The sequence below is a fragment of the Melanotaenia boesemani genome, chromosome 3, assembly GCF_017639745.1.
Source record: "Melanotaenia boesemani isolate fMelBoe1 chromosome 3, fMelBoe1.pri, whole genome shotgun sequence".
In the NCBI taxonomy this organism is placed as follows: Eukaryota; Metazoa; Chordata; class Actinopteri; order Atheriniformes; family Melanotaeniidae; genus Melanotaenia; species Melanotaenia boesemani.
This window is the reverse complement of record NC_055684.1, coordinates 15,689,582-15,711,242: the sequence shown is the minus strand read 5'-3', so window position 1 is coordinate 15,711,242 and position 21,661 is coordinate 15,689,582. Positions and strand designations below refer to the sequence as shown.

General features: G+C 39.7%; 1 protein-coding gene across 2 annotated transcripts in view; it reads left to right on the top strand.

Moving 5' to 3' along the window:
* Positions 1 to 21,661, top strand: part of LOC121636388 (filamin-B) — a 66,965-nt gene that overhangs the window by 36,455 nt on the left and 8,849 nt on the right. Inside the window, exons 16-37 of one of the 2 annotated variants that reach the window (XM_041979870.1) lie at positions 5,661 to 5,784; positions 7,519 to 7,679; positions 7,812 to 7,902; positions 8,076 to 8,230; positions 9,236 to 9,353; positions 9,484 to 9,563; positions 9,704 to 9,889; positions 10,384 to 10,698; positions 11,142 to 11,256; positions 12,087 to 12,287; positions 12,372 to 12,545; positions 13,428 to 13,590; positions 13,976 to 14,136; positions 14,998 to 15,289; positions 16,982 to 17,135; positions 17,234 to 17,423; positions 17,496 to 17,743; positions 18,334 to 18,417; positions 19,131 to 19,236; positions 19,356 to 19,496; positions 20,551 to 20,679; positions 20,925 to 21,098. In XM_041979870.1, coding sequence (XP_041835804.1) covers positions 5,661 to 5,784; positions 7,519 to 7,679; positions 7,812 to 7,902; positions 8,076 to 8,230; positions 9,236 to 9,353; positions 9,484 to 9,563; positions 9,704 to 9,889; positions 10,384 to 10,698; positions 11,142 to 11,256; positions 12,087 to 12,287; positions 12,372 to 12,545; positions 13,428 to 13,590; positions 13,976 to 14,136; positions 14,998 to 15,289; positions 16,982 to 17,135; positions 17,234 to 17,423; positions 17,496 to 17,743; positions 18,334 to 18,417; positions 19,131 to 19,236; positions 19,356 to 19,496; positions 20,551 to 20,679; positions 20,925 to 21,098 — 3,562 coding nt within the window. The remainder of the gene's footprint in view (positions 1 to 5,660; positions 5,785 to 7,518; positions 7,680 to 7,811; positions 7,903 to 8,075; positions 8,231 to 9,235; positions 9,354 to 9,483; positions 9,564 to 9,703; positions 9,890 to 10,383; positions 10,699 to 11,141; positions 11,257 to 12,086; positions 12,288 to 12,371; positions 12,546 to 13,427; positions 13,591 to 13,975; positions 14,137 to 14,997; positions 15,290 to 16,981; positions 17,136 to 17,233; positions 17,424 to 17,495; positions 17,744 to 18,333; positions 18,418 to 19,130; positions 19,237 to 19,355; positions 19,497 to 20,550; positions 20,680 to 20,924; positions 21,099 to 21,661) is intronic. The other variant, XM_041979871.1, reaches the window with a different exon arrangement.

The following is a 21,661-nucleotide window of genomic DNA, read 5'->3' as shown; positions in this document are numbered from 1 at the left end:
CAATGACCTGCAGCCTTTCTGATCCATCTATCTGAAAGATACAGATCAGTATGATTACTGGAATGTCTCAAGAAAAGGATTAAATTCATATCCAGCAATGTCAAACTTAAAAATGTTATCCGTCTAAACAGCTGTTACGTAAAGACACTGTCAGTATTAACTCTAAAATCTCCTCATTTCAGAGAATGTGTATGATAACCAGATAAATAGTTAAAATTAGCTTAACCTGATACAGACAGGAACATCAGTGATGGAGCTATCCAAGTCTGCAGACTGTTTAAGAATAAAGAAACATAATTATAATATAACTGCTGGTCATTAATGTCCAATTTTGCATCTTAAAATTGTAATTAATGAATCATTTTTGTTTTGTTTAGAATATTTTCACCATACTGATTAATGATCTGTACACTGAACCTTTTCATTTGTCCTCCACATCCTCACTTTGAAACCACTAATCAAAGACTGACAATGTTTTTGTTTTTGTTTTTTTTATGTGGAAGATTATGTCACCATATGCACTAACCCGTCATCTCTGCACTGTAATCATTTTCCTGCACTTTTTGTTATGTGTGTGTAACATGTTCTGTTTATGAGCTTCACTCACCTGAACTTTTTGCTGATCCCAGCCTCCAACCAGCCTCCAACCTTTAGTTCGTGTACTGAGTCTCATCTGTTATTTACTTTTCCTCAAGATACTCAGCTCTACTTATAAGTCAAACTCTGTGTTTAACTTGATTTAATCTTTACTTCATCCACATACCAGTAGCCTTTGTTCATGATATCGAGTTAATGGGTTTTAAATTATTTGAGGTCGATAAACTAAGACTGACTCGGTACTGAGAGGACTCTGACTGATTAAATTAATGAATATTAAAGTCATAGTCTAGTTTTTGTACACAGAAGGTTTGTACGGTGAAGGTTCTTCATCTAGAAGTGATCTTTACACTCTTTAAACAAGCTGATTTAAACTCTTTTAGATCTAAGATAAGCTAGCTCAGCTCAGCTTTATTTATAAAGCCCTTTAAAACAACCACAGTTGAAACAAAGTGTTGTACATAAACGGACAAAGCAACACAGAAAATACGACACTGACACTGATTTATGAAAATGACTCACTTTAAACACAGGCCGCGCCCCGATTATGGATTACACATTAAAAAAAAGCTGATAAAATGAATGTTTTCTGCCAAAGAAAACAATATTTCCACAGTTTTTCCTGTTCATTGTTTCTATAGTTCAAAGGACAAATACCAGTTTAATAAAACAAAACAACGAAGACAAGATTTAAACCACTTTGGCAAAATAGTTCTCAAATTTAAAAACAAGCTACAATTTAAAATAATGAGATGCAAAATATAAAATGAAAAGAAAAAGAACAACCGTATCCTTATGTACTTGTTTTCTTAATTTGCTGTTATTATTTTAAAAATTTTTCAATATTGCTTTTCTATAAATTCTCCATCAGCCAGCTGTCAGGAATCAGACTGTCATGCAACATCTCCTCGGATCTATTAAGTCTTTATTACACATTCTTCAATAATAATAATGATGATTGATTAATAACTAAAATAATTATTAAAAATAATAACTATTATTATCAATTCAAAAACAAATTGTGAGGAGGTGGGATGACCTGAAAACAACACATAGATGTAAAACACAAAGTTTATGTATCAAACTGGAAAAAAAAGAACCGGAGGTCCGTCAGGGTTGCAGAGGCAGGCAGAGATAAAAGTCCATTCATAGATGTCCAAATTCCATACAGCCAAGCAAGATGGAGTATCCAAGATTAAAACCAGACAATGCCCAAAGGAGTCGTGAATTGGATTAGAAATTCAGGAATGTGAAGAAGCAACTGGAAACTGCCTGGGGAGTAATGAGTCATAACAAACAGGTGTGCGGTGAGGGAGTGGGGAGGTTCTCTGCAGTTAATGCAGGGCTGCAGCAATGAGGCACAACATTAGTTTAAAAATAATGAAGAACAGAAGAATTTACTATGAGAAAACAAAATCCTGGAGCCTAAAAATGTATGAAATTTTCTGAAGAAATGTTCAAGGCTGCATCGCAGGGAGCTTAAAGTTCAGATGAGTGAAGATTCATCACCTTTTTTTTTTGTTTCTGACGAATGAAAACCTTTTCACTCTTTTTCTAATAATCCCTATTTTCTATCCTAATCATTCAGCATGACGTAAGAAACTAAACTAACGTCTAACATAAATTTACCAGTGTTTGTCAAAGCCTGAGTCCCACCTTTGACGCTCTAATAGATCCTCATTTATGATGATCTTGATTTCCCATTTAATGTAACAGCAGCTGTGTGATGCTCTTAGTAAAATATTTAGAAAAAAAGAGAGAAAAGGTTTTCTTTTAAGTTGATGTTTACTGACTAAACCTCTATGCACTAAATCAGAATTTAATTTTGTGCTTTTATTCATATTAAGATTTTTTTTTCTAAGTTTATCAGCTGCCTTCTGCTCTCCCTGTTAGACGCTCTGTTTCTTCTACAGTACAAATAAGTCTCGTGTGAAACTGTGTGGATATGTTTGTGCATCATTCAGGAATTTATAATGATGCCAACACAAATAAAAAGTTGGCAAAGCTATATTAATTTCTTTGTGTTGTAACAGATGTACTACCTAGACTGTAAAACTGAGGAGCTGCTCATACAAGAGGAGGTTCTGGCATTTTTAAGAGGCTTGGCGAGATGATTGTGTAAGATGAAATGAAACTGCGTTTGGATCGAGTTAGTGTTTTTGTGTTAGTGTGAATTGATTTTCTTACCTTTTCTTAAAGGTCCAAAGATCTATTTCAAGAGCTTAAGACAAGTCTGGGCTTTGTAAAAGAACTATTATATTTGGCTTTTAGAGACTTTGACCTCAGCGGTTCCTGACAGCAGCTTTCTTTGACTTCAGTGTGGATACAGTCGATTGATAGAAAGCAAACAGCCGCACCCAGCTGGTAGCACTGTTGGAAACATACAGCAGCACCACTTTTGTTATACAAAAAGAAGAAGCTTGTGGTGCTGCTGCTCTGCAAGTACACCTATCTAAGAATTTATCTGCCGATAAAAAATACTAGTTAAAATAGGTTTAGTCTGTAAGAAAATACATCGAAGCTAATCTCTGAAGTGGAAAACTATCTTTGGAGTTATTTTGAAATTACAAATGGCAATTTAATTCCATAGTTGTTAAATCTGTAGAGCAGGGGTGGCCGCCATCGGTCCTCGAGAGCCACAATCCTGCAGGTTTTCCAAATTTCCCTGCTCCAGCACACCTGACTCAAATTAAACGGATCCAACAGCTTATAAGGATCTGCACAATGACTCATTAGTTTAAGTCAGGTGTGTTGGAGCAGGGAAATTTGGAAAACCTGCAGGATTGTAGCTCTTGAGGACCGATGTTGGCCACCTCTGCTGTAGAGGGATTTTTTCTTTAACAGGAGTTGTTGACTCTTTTGTCAGTGTTTGAATCTGCAGTGAAAATACTGCCTCATACGTCTGCTTATTACAGCTGGTTAGTGCCAGCATGTTGCTCACAAGTAAACCCAAAAGTATTCATGGAAGAAATGTGCATCTTGGTCCTAAATGTTGGCTCAGGTTTGGCTTTATGTGGAGGGCAGCTGATAAACTAAAAAATGGGCTTTTTTGATTTGTGTAATTGGCTAAAATAATTTAAAATGAAAAGCTTTAGAGAAAAGAATCACTCTCCTGAATTTATTTTTCAAAATCTAATTAAGTCATTTCTGTTGCTGCATTTTTCTTGTCTAAAAATCTATAACTAACATGTTGAATTGTTTTAATTACAATCTGTACTGAAGTCATTTTATAATGAAATTGATCAGCCAATCAAGTAAACGTAAGGGTGGTTTAAAAATAAATTGACATTTTATTTCAATATATTCCTGTGTTTGGTCTATTTGTTTTCGTTTAACATCTGGATACATTATCATTCATTAACTTAATAATTCCTTTTAAAATGTTATGAGGTCTTATGTATGTATGTAAACTTTTCATATTGAATGAAGAATTTATTAAAAAGTATCTAAGAGGAGAAAACTTCCGGAAACACCCAAAATATTTGCTCCTGGTGTAATTGTGATGCTTTCTCTTTAGGCCAAATAAGCAGATAATTTTCTCATGGTTTTCTCCTATTGTAGCTGTAATGTGGGTCTTCTTGTCAAGCGAGTGAAGATTATTAAATCTTTTTTCACTTAAACAAAAAACAAACAAAGAAAAAAATGCAACTGTAGGGGTGTTTTTTTTCTGAAGCCAGTATTTTATAATTAAATGCTGAAAGAAATGTGGGAAACTACACCAAGACATGCAAATCACACTGAGACTACACTGCCTGGCCAAAGGTCACCACCCAAAAAGGTCACACATTAATATTTCATTGGTCCTCCTTTAGCTTTGATTACAGCAGCATTATCTGTGGCATCGTTTCGATAAGCTTCTGCAAAGTCACAGGATTAATTTCCATCCAGAGTTGCATTAATTTTTCACCCAGATCTTGTTTTGATGATGAGAGTCCGACCACTACGCAAAGCTTTCTCCAGCACATCCTAAAGATCCTAAAGATTAACCCCATTGTAGTAGTTTCTGCATCTCCTTACATGCTTTCTCTGCTTGATGCATGTAAATGATTTAATCTTTTCCATGACCACAGGATGTGTCTTTCCAAATGGTTAAGAACTGAGAAGCTTTTCATTGTATCAGTTGGGGTTAAATAAGTTGTTGCCAGCTGAAAGATGATTGTCTATGCAGTAATTATCCAATAAGAGGCTCAAACCCATTTGCTTAGTTAAATCCAGGTTGCAACTTATGAGGTGTAGTTACACTTTTTTAAGTTTAGTTTAGTAAATCTTTAACTTGTTTTAAATCCTCCACACAGTCACTGCATTTAACAGTTTTATGTACTAATAGCAATTGTTCATTAATATAAAATGATCACTCTAAAGAGTTGTTGGTATCTTTAGTTGGTGCTAGGAACAAATCTTTTGTTTGACTAAACGGGACTTTAAAAATGCCTGTTTGTCACTGACTAAACAAACACCCAGATACTATTGTGTAGAGCTGAAGTACTTCATGTATGCATTCAGTTGCACCAAAGTAAATATATTACTTTCATGATGCCAGGGTTTCCTCTGGAAGTAACAGAAAAAGCCTGTACCAATTAAAGATGTCCAATTTACAGATGATATGGTCCTAACTCACTGCCAATTAAATTGATTAATTATATTTAGTTTGTATCATCAGTCAACTAGAAAAAAAAAACTAAAATCTGGAAGTGGATACTTTGGTACCCATCAATAAGTTGATTCCTCGCCTGAACTTCTATGATAAACGGTAAATGGACTTGTACTTATCAATATTAAACCCATGAAGTGCTAAACACAGGCACATGTAGGTAAACAAAGTGTAGAAACTGTAAGAGCAGCAGCTGAAGCCCATTAGCTTAAAACAAAACAGTGTCTCCAGGATCGAGCTTTGTGGTACTCCATTCAGAGTTCTTTCTTTTGTAATAGGAAAACAGAAGTGATCACAGTCGGTGCCGTTTTTAACATGTCAAGATATGTGAGGAAATCCTTTTTGTGCTGTATCCGTCAGTTTTTTGTTTTTTAAATCAGAATAAATTGTCATTTCCTGTTGATGTTTGTAGGTGAATGTGAGTAAAGGCAGCCACCCAAACATGGTGAAGGTGTTTGGCCCTGGAGTTGAGAGAAGTGGACTAAAAGCAAATGAACCAACACACTTCACTGTGGATTGTTCAGGAGCTGGAGATGGTAAAACACACACACACACACACACACACACACACACACACACACACACACACACACACACACACACACACACACACACACACACACACACACAAATATTAAGCAATAAAGACAGGAAAACACCCACAACTTTATTTCCACAGTAACACATTTAGTTAAGCTGCACATTCAGCCTCACACACACAGTCATCTTTTCTGTAGACTGCGAACGACGCACACACATACATTTTTTTCCTATGTGCTGGCAATGACCTCAAGGCAGAAACATCCTAACAGGAAATTTCATCACTGGCCTTCCTGAGCAGAGCAGCGCACACATTCATACTCACATCATCCTTCATCACTTACCTACATGAAAACAAAACAACATTGTGGCTTACACACCCGCCTCCTTCACAACCAGCCAAAGAGGAAGAATGCATCAGTTAATAGATGGTATCATTTTTAGTGTGGAAAATAAAAAGCTGCATACGGTATGTACAGACAATACTGTTACAAGCCACCCAAAAAATCAGGATTTGTAAAAATCTGTTGGTGAAAAAGTTATTTTTTAAAACAGATTTTACATTAATGATGGACATCGTTATTACCTCTTGGTTTGTGTCCTGCAATAAAGCCTCAAATTTTAGTGAGTTAATGGAGTGCATAGTGTAGTTGAGATGGCTGAACAGTGTAACCACAAATTATAAGGTTTGCTTTTCATTCCACAACCACTCTACAAGTTGGTGTCCTTTTATAACACATTTGACCTAAAGTTTATCCCAGTACTTTCATTTCTTTATACAGTTGTACTAATTTTGGCTTCATAAAAGTAAGGACACCCGTGTAAGCAGCCAGTAACTACTTACTTGGCTTTTGTGGGTTTATCTTCCCTTAGATGGTTTTAAGCACCATCTTTCACAGGCTTGCCCATGTTTATATAGTCTCTATGAAACAACATGAACAAGGATATCAAGGACACTTAAAGTTCAAATCTGACACAGTTTGACCACAATACGCCCTCTTGCAGCCAAAAGATTTCAGCCTTTTGCAAATGTGGCCAGGTTCTTGAAGCACAGCCTTTAGGTCTTTATGAATTTCCCCTACTTCATGTTTTCTGAAGTCAAGGAAAAGTGTTTGCAAAAAGAAAACAAATTGAAGTCTATTAAAACTACTGAATCGTGCATACAGTCTCCCAATCACATGTTTTCCCCTTGTTCCTTATTAAAGAAGAAGCTAGATTAAAGTAGTTTTCATTGGCTTTGCTTTTCAGACCTGGAGGTGACATTTGTTTTATGTGCAGTCTGTAGTTCTCCGTAAAATGACATAGAAGGCTTTACATTAGCACTTAATGGTAACAAGCCATGGATAATTAATTTCATCCCTTGAGCATTTTTTTTATTCAGGTGGTTTATAATGAGTTAAGTAAGAAAGGTAAGAAAAAACTAATCAACTTATTTTCAAGACTAATTTCAGACGGAGCGTTTTCTGGTTTGCAACAAAGAAGACTAACTTTTTTCCACCACCTCTTAGCAATAGTAAAATTTTATCTTATGTCATTTGACGTTGCACACACGTTCTGCTCGGATGAGTATAAAGAAGCTCCGGTTTCCCTCACAAGCAGAGCAGTTTCTGTTGTCTGTCATAGTTTCTTGTGTCATTCTGTCATACTCGGAATTCCGTTGCTGGGACTGGGTTACACATTGTTATGCACTTAGTTTACAGCTTGGTTTTGGCTCGTGTGTGTTCATTTAGGTGATGTGAGCGTGGGCATAAAGTGTGATGCCAACATGGTCAGTGACACAGAAGCTGATGTGGACTTCGACATCATCCCCAATGCCAACGACACATTCACTGTAAAGTACATCCCTCCTGCAGCTGGAAGACTCACAGTTAAAGTCCTATTCACTAACAAGGTACACACACACACCTCTACACACACAGGCACAGTGAATGGTTTGCATGTTTTGAAAACTGAGCTGATATTTTTAGATTTTTGTTATAAGATAAACATGCAGGGATTTTTATTTTAAATCTGTCCCACGCAGGAAGTTCCACGGAGCCCCTTCATTGTTAAAGTGGATCCGTCCCACGATGCATCGAAGGTTAAAGCCGAGGGTCCAGGACTTGCTCGCACTGGTAAGATGCTGACATTCATTTTCTGGAGAATTGCTCTCAATGTGGGCAAACTTCCAGTTTGTTCCCACAAAAATACATTTACTACAATGAGTCTCACACAAAGCCGAGGTGATGAATTTCCAATTAAACTTGCCTCATTGTTGCACGTTGTCTCTCCTTCTCTACCTGCCCAGGTGTAGAAAGCGGGAAGCCGACTCATTTCACAGTGTCGACTAAAGGAGCTGGTAAAGCTCCCCTGGATGTTTCCTTCTCCGCTCCCGTTAATGACTTTGACATCATCGACAACTACGACTATTCTCAGACTGTCAAGTACACACCTGCACAACAGGTATGTCAAACATACACTAAGTTGTACAACGTACACATCAAACTTTTAACAAACTTCACAATCATGTCAGTGCACAATGACAGCAAATAATGCCTCAAGATTTTAGAATTGTGTTAAATATGAACCATAATCATGGTATAAAAAACTATAAAACCATTAAATGGTCTCACCAGGTACACTTGATGTGCAACATACTGTGTGTTTTCACACATCTGTACGAAAGCAGAAGAGAGCAAAGCAGCAGTTTTCATCTCATGTTACGACCCACTTTCAGCAGAATTAAAAAAAAAGAACACCACGGACAAGAGCGTCTTTGACTTGGCCTGTGCTTGTAGCTCAGCCAAAAACCTCTTTTCATTTCTGTTGTGGGGCCACTGGTCCCAGAGCTTTCCTCCAAACCTGCCCACAGCACACTGCATTGTTGTGAATGTCATCAAGCCTGTATTTTTGTATATAAATCCTCTTTATCCAAAATTGGAAGGGAAAAAAAGACATACGTGATGCCTTGTAGTAAACAAGATCATGACCTCATCTAGTATTTCATTACAATAGGAAGCTGTTATTAACATGAACCAGTAACCTCATAGTCAGACAGCAGAGTTGTATTTGTCCAGTAAATCAGGTGCATTGTACAAGGACACTTTTACTATGTCATATGTTGGATTTTTTTTTTTCATTTTCATGCCTCTCTGGGGATAGTCGAGCATCACGGCTTTGTCTGCTTGATCCTCGCCAGCTCTGCAACTTTGATTTTTATCTACTCCTCATCATGGCAGACATGTCTCCCTCTATAGATATTATCTTGTGCCCACATATTAAGAACATGCCAGTATAACCGCTCTACAGTATTGTGTTTTTCAAACTGCATTTAGCCATAAGAAATGAATGTGTGAGCTGCTAAACTTAGTTGCTGTTAAGCAGCATGTTTCTCCATCTACTGTTTCCTGTTTTTGGCCCGTTAGTATAAACACAGTATAAATGAGTGTGTGCTGCGTGTGTCTGCAGGGGGAGATGACCATTGTGGTGAAGTTTGGAGGAGATCCTATTTCAAAGAGTCCCTTCACAGTTGGTGTTGCTGCTCCACTGGACCTGAGCAAAGTTTCTGTGGACAACCTGAATGGAAGTAAGATCCTTCATCCGTCTGTGAACTGTAGAGAAAAACAAGTCCAAATAAAATTTCTGGAGAGAAATAAGCAGATAAATTATTTTATTGTCATGATTTTAAGCTGAATATTTCTCAAATACATTTTCAGGAGTGGAAGTGGATCATGAGCAGCAGTTCATGGTGGACACTAAGGGAGCAGGAGGTCAAGATCACCTGGAGGTGGCAGTGGTGAGTAAAAGTTTTATTTTCATAATTTTTTTTCCCCTGTCACTTAGATCAATAGGAGCTAACAAACTTAAAAAAGAAAAAAAATGAAAAATAAAACTGAAAATAAACCAGTTGTTGGACTATTTCTGTGTGTTTATCAGCTGAGTCCCAGCCAGAGAGCCGTGCCTTGTAAAGTAGAGCCTCAGCCTGGTAATGCAGGTGTCAGTTTGGTCCGTTACACCCCGAAAGAGGAAGGCGTGTATGCTGTCAACGTGTCCTACGATGGACACCCTATACCGGGGAGCCCCTTCCCCGTGGAGGCCCACCTGCCTCCTGATCCTAGCAAGGTGAGACACCATGTGGTCCTCTAGAAGAACATTTCTATGTTCATATAATATTGTGCTCCTTTAAGGTTTGAATTTTTATATTTTACTGGCTTATAACAACTTAAAAATGGAGAAACTTTTCTTTCTGTTCATTAACATGGAATTGTTTACTTGTGTGTGAGGTTCTTTTATTTGTTCCTTAAGTTTCTTGTTGGCTGGTCCATAAATAAAAACACTAAAATAAACGGACAAAAGTCTGTAAACTTAACTAGACTGTGTAGTTTAGTTTATATACTCGTCCTGAGTGAGATGCAGACACACATAATTGTCAGAGCCACTGAACTTTTTCTGCTCTATCATGTTTACTTGCGCTTATTAGTTTGTTTTGAGTTCAGTGTATTTTATTGCTCTGGACCTAAAATCGTGAAGAAAAGAAAGAATTTGGATAAATTACACCTTAATATTAAACAGATGAATATAAACAAAACCTCAAAGTAAATTTGGTCTTGTTCCAGGTGAAGGCGTTTGGCCCTGGTCTGGAGGGAGGTGTAGTGGGGAACCCAGCTGAGTTCACCATCGACACCACTGGTGCTGGCGCCGGAGGCTTGGGGCTGACGGTGGAGGGACCTACTGAGGCCAAGATCGAATGTTCAGATAACGGAGATGGCACTTGCTCTGTCTCCTACCTCCCCACCGAGCCTGGAGATTACCTGGTTAACATCCTGTTTGAAAACATTCACATCCCCGGCTCGCCGTTCAGAGCCGACGTCCAGATGCCCTTTGACCCCTCTAAGGTGGTGGCCTCGGGCTCTGGCCTGAAAAAAGGAAAGGTGAGGATGTGAAGACTGAGAGAGATTGGGGACTCAAAATTTCAGCAGATGAGGTCACATTTGTATAACCCTGTCTCTGCAGAGATGAGGTTTCTAAATTTATTGCAGTTTATATTTTAGCCTCTGACTTTGAGATTCTCTGTGTCGGCGCATCGACTGAAGTGGTCCAACAGAAACGAGTCATGGTTAATTGGCCAAAAGACTCCAGTGTTTTTATTCAGATGAAGCATTAAAATAACTGAAGAGGAGGAGAAAAAAGGGTTTTTATCGAGCAAAAAGTTAAGATGTCAATAAAATAAAGTCTAACTAAAAGGCATTAAGAGACTGATTGATAGATGATACATTCAATTACTTCAGAACACAAATGCCTTATTTATAACAAGTTTTACTCATTTTTTTATAACTTTGATGCTCTATGAGCTAAGCCTTTGCTGTCTTGCCAGGTTGGAGAGACCAGCGTTGTGAATGTGGACTGCTCTCGAGCTGGACCAGGCCTTCTCACCCTGGAAGCTGCACCAGACTCTTCAACCCACCCGACTGGCTCTGCACTGGGTTCAGGTAGATATATGCATTTCATGCAAGGGTCAACATGCATCTTAAAGCAAAATTATATAACTTTTCAACCTTCAAACTTCATGCTGCTAACTTAGTTTGATGGCAAACTGACAGTCATTATGTATATTTTTGGAGTCGTCATTGCCCTGCAGCATCCTGAGGCTGAGAACCCAAACTTCACAACTTTGTGTTCCGGCCCAGAACGTAGCTTTACATCTCCATTTTATTTAATGGCAAAGCATCACGCACCAACAACCGGATATCAACACGCTGGCTGTTTTGAATGTAAAAAGTAAGATTACATTATCCACGAAGCGAGTGACAGAGCAGTAGGTAAGACTTTTACTGGCTGGAGAGCACTCAGAAGAGACAAGCTGCGAAACGGGTGCTGATTTAGCTTTAGGGGGCGTCACAGTAAGAAAATCTGCTTACTTCAGTGGTGGTGCGTTAAAATCCAGTTTGACGTCTACTCCATATTTTGATATTTTGAAGAAATTCTGTTTACATGTAACGGCAGAAACCTGCAGTCACACTGTCGCATTCTTGATGATTGAAGCATTCCAGTTTTTTATCATAATTATTCTGTGGAGTCTTGACTAGAAAAGACTGAGATACTGCTGTAATACCCACAAGTCAACATGTTTTTATGTCAACAAATTCACCAAGAAGTCAGATCTCAGAGTGCATGAAGAATCCTTCAAAGCTATCCCAAACTATGTCTTATTTTAAATATGATTTTCTTTTGTGTTGAACAGGGATTTCTGCAAAATGGACATCTTTGAGAGTCTGCTGTTCTGTGGTGAAACCTATCATTTTTTTTTTTCTTTTTCTAGGTAAGAAAGTGAAGACAGAAGTAGTGGACAACAAAGATGGGACATACACAGTGACCTACATCCCCCTGACCTCCGGCATGTACACTCTGCTGCTGAAGTACGGGGACAAGCCCGTCCCCGGTTTCCCTGCTAAAGTGATGGTGGACCCTGCTGTTGATACCTCTAAGGTCAAAGTGTTTGGACCTGGAGTGGAAGGACAAGGTGGGTTGTGATCCACCTGACTCAGAAAATTATACAACTTTACCCGGCCAAGTGTGAGACCCCCCTCTGTCCTCTCCCCTCCAGCTGTTTTTAGAGAAGCCACCACCGATTTCACGGTGGACGCCCGTCCTCTTACCCGACACGGAGGAGACCACGTGAAGGCAGAGGTCAGGAACCCATCTGGAGCATTGACGGGTTGTGTGGTTACAGACAACGCTGACGGGACCTACAACATCGAGTACACTCCTTTTGAGAATGGTAATGCACCACATGAGCATGAAATACCTCATCCCAACTAAGGCTGGGCTTACACCAGAAGACTTTTAAAAGATTTGCACAAGACTAGAAAACTACCAGCTCACATCTAAAGACAAATGTTTAGAGTTTTAAGTCTCAGCCTAGTCTCAGACTGAGATTTGACAAAGACTGTGAATCTTTTGGGGTCACTATTTACAAGACTACAACTAGATTATTTTAGCATTTGTTGTGATATGTTGGACAGTTAATATCAAACAGGGCTGATCTGCCCACAGTAAAGCAAACAAGGGGAGAGTTTCACTCCGGGAGGGAATTAACACATCATCATTATTAAGTGTGGCTTTACATCTCCACCAGGTGTTGCATGACTCATCAGAATCTGGAGGGATGAATGAGTTTCTATTCTTTTCTCATTTGTTAGATCATTATACTGTAACATAAATGATCCACAGCAGACGTTTACTTCTTAATAACCATCCGCTCCTCTTTCTGGACGGTCCACATATGACGTTTTATCACCACTTCTTGTTCGTCTTTTTTATTTTTTTCCCGTTTTTGCCAGTGTTCCTGTTTCTGCTTTTGTCAGAGCTCATCTATTAGTTGTTGATCGTGTTTTGTCACTGCGACTTGCGATAATATCAAACATGTTTGATATTGTCGCAGATGCAAGACTAGGGAAAGACTGACGTAAACAGCGCAGATTACCAGTTTACACCTAACGACCGAGATGACGGGAGCGCACTGTGACTCCAGTAAAACTCCTCAGATTTCCTAAAGGCTTCCGTTTTTAGTCTGCGATCGTGAAAAGCATTTGGTGTGAGCCCAGCATTAGCTGCTGTCCTGTGAAGTCAGTTTTATTGACAGTCTTGGTCAATATTTTAGGCGTCCACACCATCCAGGTTCTGTATGACGACACTCTGGTTCCGAAGAGCCCGTTCAAGGTTTCTGTGTCAGAGGGATGTGATCCAAGCAGGGTGGTGGCCACCGGCCCCGGGCTCCAACAAGGTCTAACTGACCAGCCCAACAACTTTGACATCGTCACCAGGTACTTCACATAGTCACTTTGCAGAAACTCTACCTAAACAAATCTGAAATTATTCCTGAGCCTGTTTGATGGATGGTAAGTAGTAATAAAGTAGTTATTAGCTACTCAGCCCATGTTTGTCAACAGAAGCAGTTTGTATTTCCTGTTTTTAGGCAAAAGAGTCGAGTTATATGAGCTGGAATGTTGTTAAAGAACATGCTGGCCACAGGCTATCCTCCACCTATAAATTTAATGAGCTTAGTTTTAGAAAAAAAGACCATCTATAGTATGAAAGCAAACTTTTTTAGTATATTATATTTTAACTTTACATTTGGCTTGCAATGAAACATGTAGTCATTTTTGTATCAAGTTGCAGCTTATTTTGAATGTGTTGTTCCTTCACCAGAGGGGCAGGTATCGGCGGCCTTGGCATCGCCGTGGAGGGTCCATCAGAGTCCAAGATGTCTTGCGAAGACAACAAAGATGGCAGCTGCAGCGTTGAGTATGTTCCCTTCACACCAGGCCTCTACAGCGTCAACGTCACCTACGGAGGAAAACACATCCCAGGTGAGATCGGCTTGTCAGAGATTAAAACTTTATAAGAAGGTTTGACTGTTTTTATTTGTGTGCGAGTGAGCGGTTGAGGTGTTTTGTCTTTTTTTGTTTTAAAGATTACTTTAGGGGTTTTCTAGACCAGATTTAGCAACATGTTTAAAAATAATCACTTTTCATTTAAATCTAAATCATCAGAGAGGCTGTTAGACATTTATGACTGAAACAAAGATCCATAAATAAATGTAAAGTTAAATAATTCCCATCCACATGAATAAAGGAATAAAGTGAGCTCTCACACGTGTTTGTCTTTCAAGTGTTTTATGTAACTTTTTAAAAAAAAAACCTTGGTGGCTTTTCTCTAATTTCCACCTATAAACAGGCACTGATGTTAAAAAAATGTGTTTACAGTTTAGTCTGTGTTATAAAGATGTTGTTGATGTTTTTAAGCTTGTTATAAAAAAGACATACACACACGCCGACTGCTTTAATTTAATGTTTTAAAGGTGTTGCTGAGGTTACTGGCTCACATTAAAAAGACCCGCTGCTCGGATTAATTGACTGTTCAAAAAAGCTTGACGTGTTTCCTTTGTCAACACCTTTCATGGCAGCTGTGGGTTTGTGGTTCTGTTGCTTGGAGGCCTCAGCGGAGGTGCAGAGATTTTGCTGTTTACCAGTAATAAAGCTAAGTGCAACAGTAAATTAGCTTGCACGTCATACATCAGTAACAGATTTAAAAAGGTGAAGTTGGGACGCAGCAAGGAAAGAAGCTGTCTGCTGCTTGCTTGATTTCCCTATAACAATACTTCTTATGAATATATTTGTAACCAACATTTAAAGTAAGTTTGTTTTTGCATTAATATTTCCTCATACCAGGAAGTCCATTCAGCGTCCCAGTGAAGGATGAGGTGGACTCCAGTAAGGTCAAGGTGTCTGGTCCAGGTTTGGACTCAGGAGTCAGAGCAAATATCCCACAATCCTTCACGGTGGACTGCAGGAAGGCAGGCGAGGCCCCGCTGGCTGTGGCCGTCACTGGTCCTAAAGGAGTCAGGGAGGCCGTGGAGGTGACGGACAATGGAGATGGGACTCACATGGTGTCCTACATGCCATCTGTGGAGGGACCTTACTCTGTGTCTGTCAAGTATGCGGATGAGGACATCCCCCGCAGGTACCGGCACGCATATTAGGGTCATTTACCAGGATGCTGGCTCATCTTCCTGAGTCCGATCAATTTTAAAGATGGTTTGATCTTTTGTATCATCTTAATAGGGAATATGATGTTTGCACACACACTCTGGTTTGAGTGTGTTTGAAAGTACTAGATCAGTGGTTTTCAAACTTTTATATCACATACCACCTTAGAAGAGATCGGGCTCTTCAAACACCTTCATGACTGATATTAAAACATAGTAAAAGAGATCTTACATTTCCCATCAGGCACATTTTAGACATAGGCACGTTAGTTCCAAATAAACATTGTAAACAAAATAAACAGTGGTAGCTGTCATTGTATCACCAGAACTGATATTTAAACCTTATTAATAAGACTTAGCAAAATCCTGATAGCCCTGAGGGGTTTGAAACCTTTTGTTGTGTGAATACTTTTGATTTTTTCTGTTCACCATAGCCACGCTTGGTGTCCCTTTTTGCACCACAACTCCTGTACTTGGGCTCTTTCAAGATTTGTTATGATTTTCCTGGCAACATAGCCAAAGAGTTGTTTACCAGTGGGACCAAGGGATTGAGCTCTTCAAAACCAAGATTATCAGCAAAATAACACAACAAATCCCAAATGAGGTATAGAAGAAACAAAGAGGATGCAGGGCAGGAGTGAGGCAGAGAGAAAAACAGTGTAAATTCAAACCATTTCTTCCAACCATTGTGATGGGTAACGTGAGATCCGTAGCTAACAGAATGGATGAGCTTGAAGTGCTAACAAAGTCTTTAAAAAAATACAGGAATGCAGTATAATGTGCTTCACTGACACATGGCTGCGTTAACGCTGCCTGGACTGTAATGTGTGTGTATACTGCTTTAAAACTGCGCATGCAAGAAGATAGTCAGTGGGAAGGTAAAGGGGAGGTAGAATTGTAGTACTTTTAAACCACTGATGGTGCCTTCATGGACATGTCACTGTAAAGGGAAAGATCTGCACAAGTGACATTGAACTGTTAGCTGTGCGTTTTCATCCATATTGTTTACCAAGAGATTTTACCTGCGTTATTCTGGTAGTGGTTAATAATCATACCTGTTACTAGACACAGCCCGTGAAGTCATCAGCTCTGTCGTTGCTAGGCTACAAACACAGCATCCTAAGGCATTCGTTGATCTTTGGAGACTTCAACAACATCTCCCTCTCTGCAACATTCCAACAATTTGTCAGCTGCTCTACCGAAGAAAATAAGATGTTGGACTTATTTTAATGCAAATGCTAAAAATGCATACAATCCTCTACCCTGTCTCCTTCAGGAAGATCAGACCATAATCTGGTTCTTCTCCACCTACAAGCCCATCGTTCAGCAACTAGTCATCACACAGGATATTAAAACCAGATCTAATGAAGCTGAAGATTACCCTCTTCATAATCTCTCTCAATCCTTACTGGAAAATTCTTAATTTTACCATTGGAGAGCTAGTACCACCAGTGGTTCACATACCAGTTTGAGAACTATGGTACTAGATTTAAAGACAAAATCCCCTGATTCTTTTCAGCTCAACTGGTTGGGTGACAGATGGGTCTTAGTAATAAAACATCCATTTGTGGGACTTTGATATAGAGGTCCTCTGATAAATGTGAGGCTTTGAGTTTTCATCAGTGTTTTTTGACGTTTTATTTTACCTCTGTATGTGGCCTCCTCAGTCCCTTCAAGCTTCGAGTTTTGCCGACTCATGATGCCAGTAAGGTACGAGCCAGCGGCCCCGGCCTGACCAGCGGTGTCCTCGCCAGCTTCCCTGTTGAGTTTAACATTGATACCAAAGATGCCGGTCAGGGCCAACTAAGCGTACTGATCACAGTCAGTAACAGATAAACACACACACACACGCATAGTTGTACTAAGATACAGACAACAACAAAGGACATCTTATTTTAACTGTCTTTCTTTCGCTTCAGGACCAGGATGGTAAACCAAAACAACCTAGTATCCATGACAACAGTGATGGTACATACTGTGTGTCTTATATCCCTGACCGCACTGGCCGTTACACAATCGTCATTAAATATGGTGGCGATGACATCCCAGCGTCACCCTACAGAGTTCGTGCCACGGCAACCGGCGACGCCAGCAAGTGCATTGTGACTGGTATGAAGCACAGAGGAAATGTCTCGCTGAAAACAAAAGTAAAACACATCTAATGGAGTTTCTTTCTCTCAGGTCCAGGTGTGGGTCCCACAGTGGCCATCGGCGAGGAGCTTGGCCTGGTGGTTAATGCTAAGGGTGCTGGTAAGGGGAAGGTGAGCTGCATGGTAGTTCAGCCCGATGGTAGCGAGGTGGAGGCTGAAGTGCTTGAAAATGAAGATGGCACCTTTGACATTTTCTACACTGCACCGGCGCCTGGGAACTACGTCATCTACGTCCGCTTTGGAGGAGAAAATGTCCCACACAGTCCCTTTAAAGTCATGGTGAGAGAAAAGAGCCAAATTGTGTGTGTTAATCTGATTTCAGGGAACCAAAAAGGATCCACATAAACAGTGATATCTGTTACAGTGCAGCAAATGAGGCCTGACAGAAGCAGGAAGCACTGAATTTCTGCTCACTGTAGTCTAAGCATTCCAGATGGGGCTTTTTATTGCACCACCTGTCATGATTTATGTAAAGCACTTTGTACATGAATTTCAACTGAAATGCACACTTTAGTAAAACCTTTTTTGCAATCTAACAAAGGAGTACATTGAGATGGATAAGTGTGTTTTTTTTAATGTATGTTTGAGTGTGTGCTTGTGACCTCTATAACACCCATATTAATCACTGACCTTGATGGGGCCTTTAACCTTATGGGGACTATTTCTGGGTCTTCTTATGATTATTTTTATACTGTTCACACTGATACCTTAAGGACAGCTTGGTAAGTTTGCAAGCGTGTGCCAATGAGTGCGTCTGAAATCCCAGAATTTAGTGAATCCTACTTTAATCAGAGTTGCACATTTAAACATCTGGAATGGGACTAAGCTTGTGTGTGTTAGATTTCTTAATCCTTACTGTCAATCCTCAGGCTACTGATGAGGTACCCATCATGCAAGAGCAGACGTCGCTACAGAAACAAGCCGCTCCCCCTGGAGCTGGCTTCCAGCCATGGGTACCCCAATACACACACCATCATATTCACTCACACACTCACATACACTGAAATAATTCAGCTATTTTCACATTTATATGCTTTACTGTCACTCAGAGAGGCAGCAGATTGGCCCAAAATAAGCCGAAACGTTTTGATTGTGAATGTCTGTTTATTTCATAATTAATTATTTTGTTAATTAAGAGTCAATACTCCACGAATATGAATGCACCAGTGATGGAGTCTTAATGATTTTGGGTAGCATTACATTGACTGATATACACACATACACACACTCATCTGTTGCAGGTGAATGGCTACTGGTTAAACTTTATCCCGTCTCTCTTTATTCAGAAGTTTACTCACTCTACCACTTTGTCTCCTACATATCATCGCTTCTCTTTTTGTCTCAGCCAGTGGGATCGCAGCAAACTTCTAACATCAAATAAATGGTTTCTGGTGTTTGAGAATGTTTATTCTATAAGGGTTTTGTTTTGGTGCTCTCATGTCTTGCTCTACCCTGGTGCACTCTTTATCACTATGGCTGCAGCACCGTTTCCTCATCATCATTATAATCACCATAATCATCATGCTCTTCCTCCTTCCTGCTCCACTGCACTACACTTTCCAGGATGCCCCTGAGTGGGCAAGGCTTGGATGCAGCAGCAGCATGTTTGCAGTGCAGATCTCTGTGAAGGTGTTTTTATACTGAAGTCTGTTTGTCTTTCTTCTAGGTGACGTCAGATGGCTATAAGTCAGTCAACAGCAGTGTTAATGGTAGTGGCTTCAGACCATTTGACATGGTGATACCATTCTCCTTCAGGAAGGGAGAAATCACTGGTGAGGGACAGATGGATGCTATGTCTGCAATTTGTGAAAGATGAAAACTAGGCTGAAATTTGGGTTATAACCCAGATCATCAAAAGAAAACGAGATCTTAGGCTTTTCCTTTTCCCTAGGTGAGGTGCTGATGCCTTCAGGTAAATCTGCTCAGCCATCGATCACAGACAACCTGGATGGGACGGTCACAGTGCAGTACGCTCCTACTGAGGCTGGCCTGCATGAGATGCACATCAAATACAATGGAACACACATTCCAGGTCAGCACACATGGACACACGACACGTAATTTATTTTCCTTCAGCCAGATCTGATGGTGATGAGTTTATTAAGGTGAAATGGAGACACCTGGTGGCCATGAAAAGAACTGGCATGTTCATCCTAGGAATCAGTTTGCTGACTGTTCCAACGCTGGTCCCATAGAGGAGATTAAACAATTTTTTTTTATCAGGACTGTTTAAATACAGATTTTTTATTTTTTTTTATCTAAAGTGTTTTGTATATCTAAGTCAAGAAGGAATTTGCTATTCTTGGTAAGCTTTCAGTTTGACATGACCTCACACATGAAAACACTCGTGTCATTATGCAACAGCTGTTTGTGTTTTCAGTCTCATCCAGATTTAATCCCATTCATCCACTAAAGTATTAACGAAGACGCACTCCAAAGTTGGGTGAATAACAGTCTAATTCATTACATCACCAAGGTGTCAGCTTTTTGTAGACCAGTCAGGGTCTCCCAGTTCAAGCTGGAAAAATCCAAAGCTTTTTGGACAAACTTTGGAATTTTGATGGTCAGAAGATATGTTGGAGAAGAGAAAAGGCCATCGCTATTGAGTTAAACTGATAAAAATGTTTAGTGAAGAGGAATAAGATGTCCTGATCAGGAGCAGACCTCTTCTTCACCAGCCCTCTTCATCACCACCACTCTACTAGCTGATATGCAATATTAAAAGACCAAGTCTGCACTTGGCCCACTAACACATTTTTATCCAACCCCAGTTCTTCCCTGTGGCCCCACCCCTCAGTGTTGCAGGTAAAAGGTCCCCTTTTTCTTTTAGAGGATCAAGGAGGAGTGGTCTTTTTGTCATCCAAAAGGCCCCCCAAAGGGTAGGATGGACCTCTACACCATGTTCCCCTGAAAAACAATCTACCTTATACCTACAAAACCGAGTAGGAGGGCAATGATAGGATTTGAATTGAACCGTAGACCTCAGGATTCACTTATCTGCTGGTTGCACATCCTCATTTGGGGACCATGACTGCTTTTATGTTTTTTTAATTTTGCTTACGTTTGTATGTGTGTTTGTGTTGCAGAGTCTCCCCTTCAGTTCTATGTGAATCATGTCAGTAGTCCCTATGTGACAGCGTATGGCCCTGGACTGAGCTATGGTGTCGCTAACAAGACGGCCAAATTTACTGTCTACACAGAGGATGCTTCTGACGGTACGCTGGCTTACAGCACAGAGCAGCTAAATGCAGAAATGATCAACACATTCAAAGAATTCAAGGAAAAGTTCTTTAGATTTAAATGTTTTTTTAAAGATGTACTCTGAATAACAGCTTCCTCTGTTTTTCTGTTAAATTATCATTTTAATAATCTATTTGATTATTTTTTAAATAATAATATTAAATGTGCAGAATAAGATTTTTATTGTTCTGTCTGAGCAATTGTTTATCCATATATCCAGGAGGTCTGGACTTGGCCATTGAAGGTCCATCCAAAGCAGAGATCAGCTGTGTGGATAACAAAGACGGGACGTGCAGCGTCAGCTACCTGCCCACGTTGCCGGGAGACTACAACATCATGGTCAAATACAACGATGAGCACATCGCCGGCAGCCCCTTCACTGCCAAGATCACTGGTCAGACTCCACTCCACCACAGTTACTGATCCACAGCAGCGGCACGTTACTGATAATTAACAGATGTGATGCTAGACTGAGGTTGAATTCTTGTTTCTGATGTTTTTTACTGTACTTGAAGTTATATCATAATCTGGAACAAATTTGTTGACATTTAATTTTTTTTTCTCCTAAAGATGATTCATCCAAATATCACACATTTTTTAATTTGTGATTTCCTCCCCTTTCTCCATTGCTGAGGAATTTCTGCTCTGTATGTGGATTACCAGATCTTTTTAGTCTTATTCCCAGTAGTTTTCACATCGCCTTGCTTTATTCTCAGAGTTCCTAAACGAGCAGCAAACATCTTTCAATGCAAACCAAACTCTAGCTTTTCCTTCGAGAAAGGAGGGAAACAATCTAAACCCTATGTGCTTTATTTGGGCTTCATGTTTGTAGTTTCTTCACTATTTGCTCTCCATCATGTTTTTCCTGGTTTTGCCCTGATCTCTTTCACTTTAATTGGCTTTAGCTCCTCGCTGATAGTTAACTCAGCTCCTCCCCCGCAGCACCTTTTAAATATC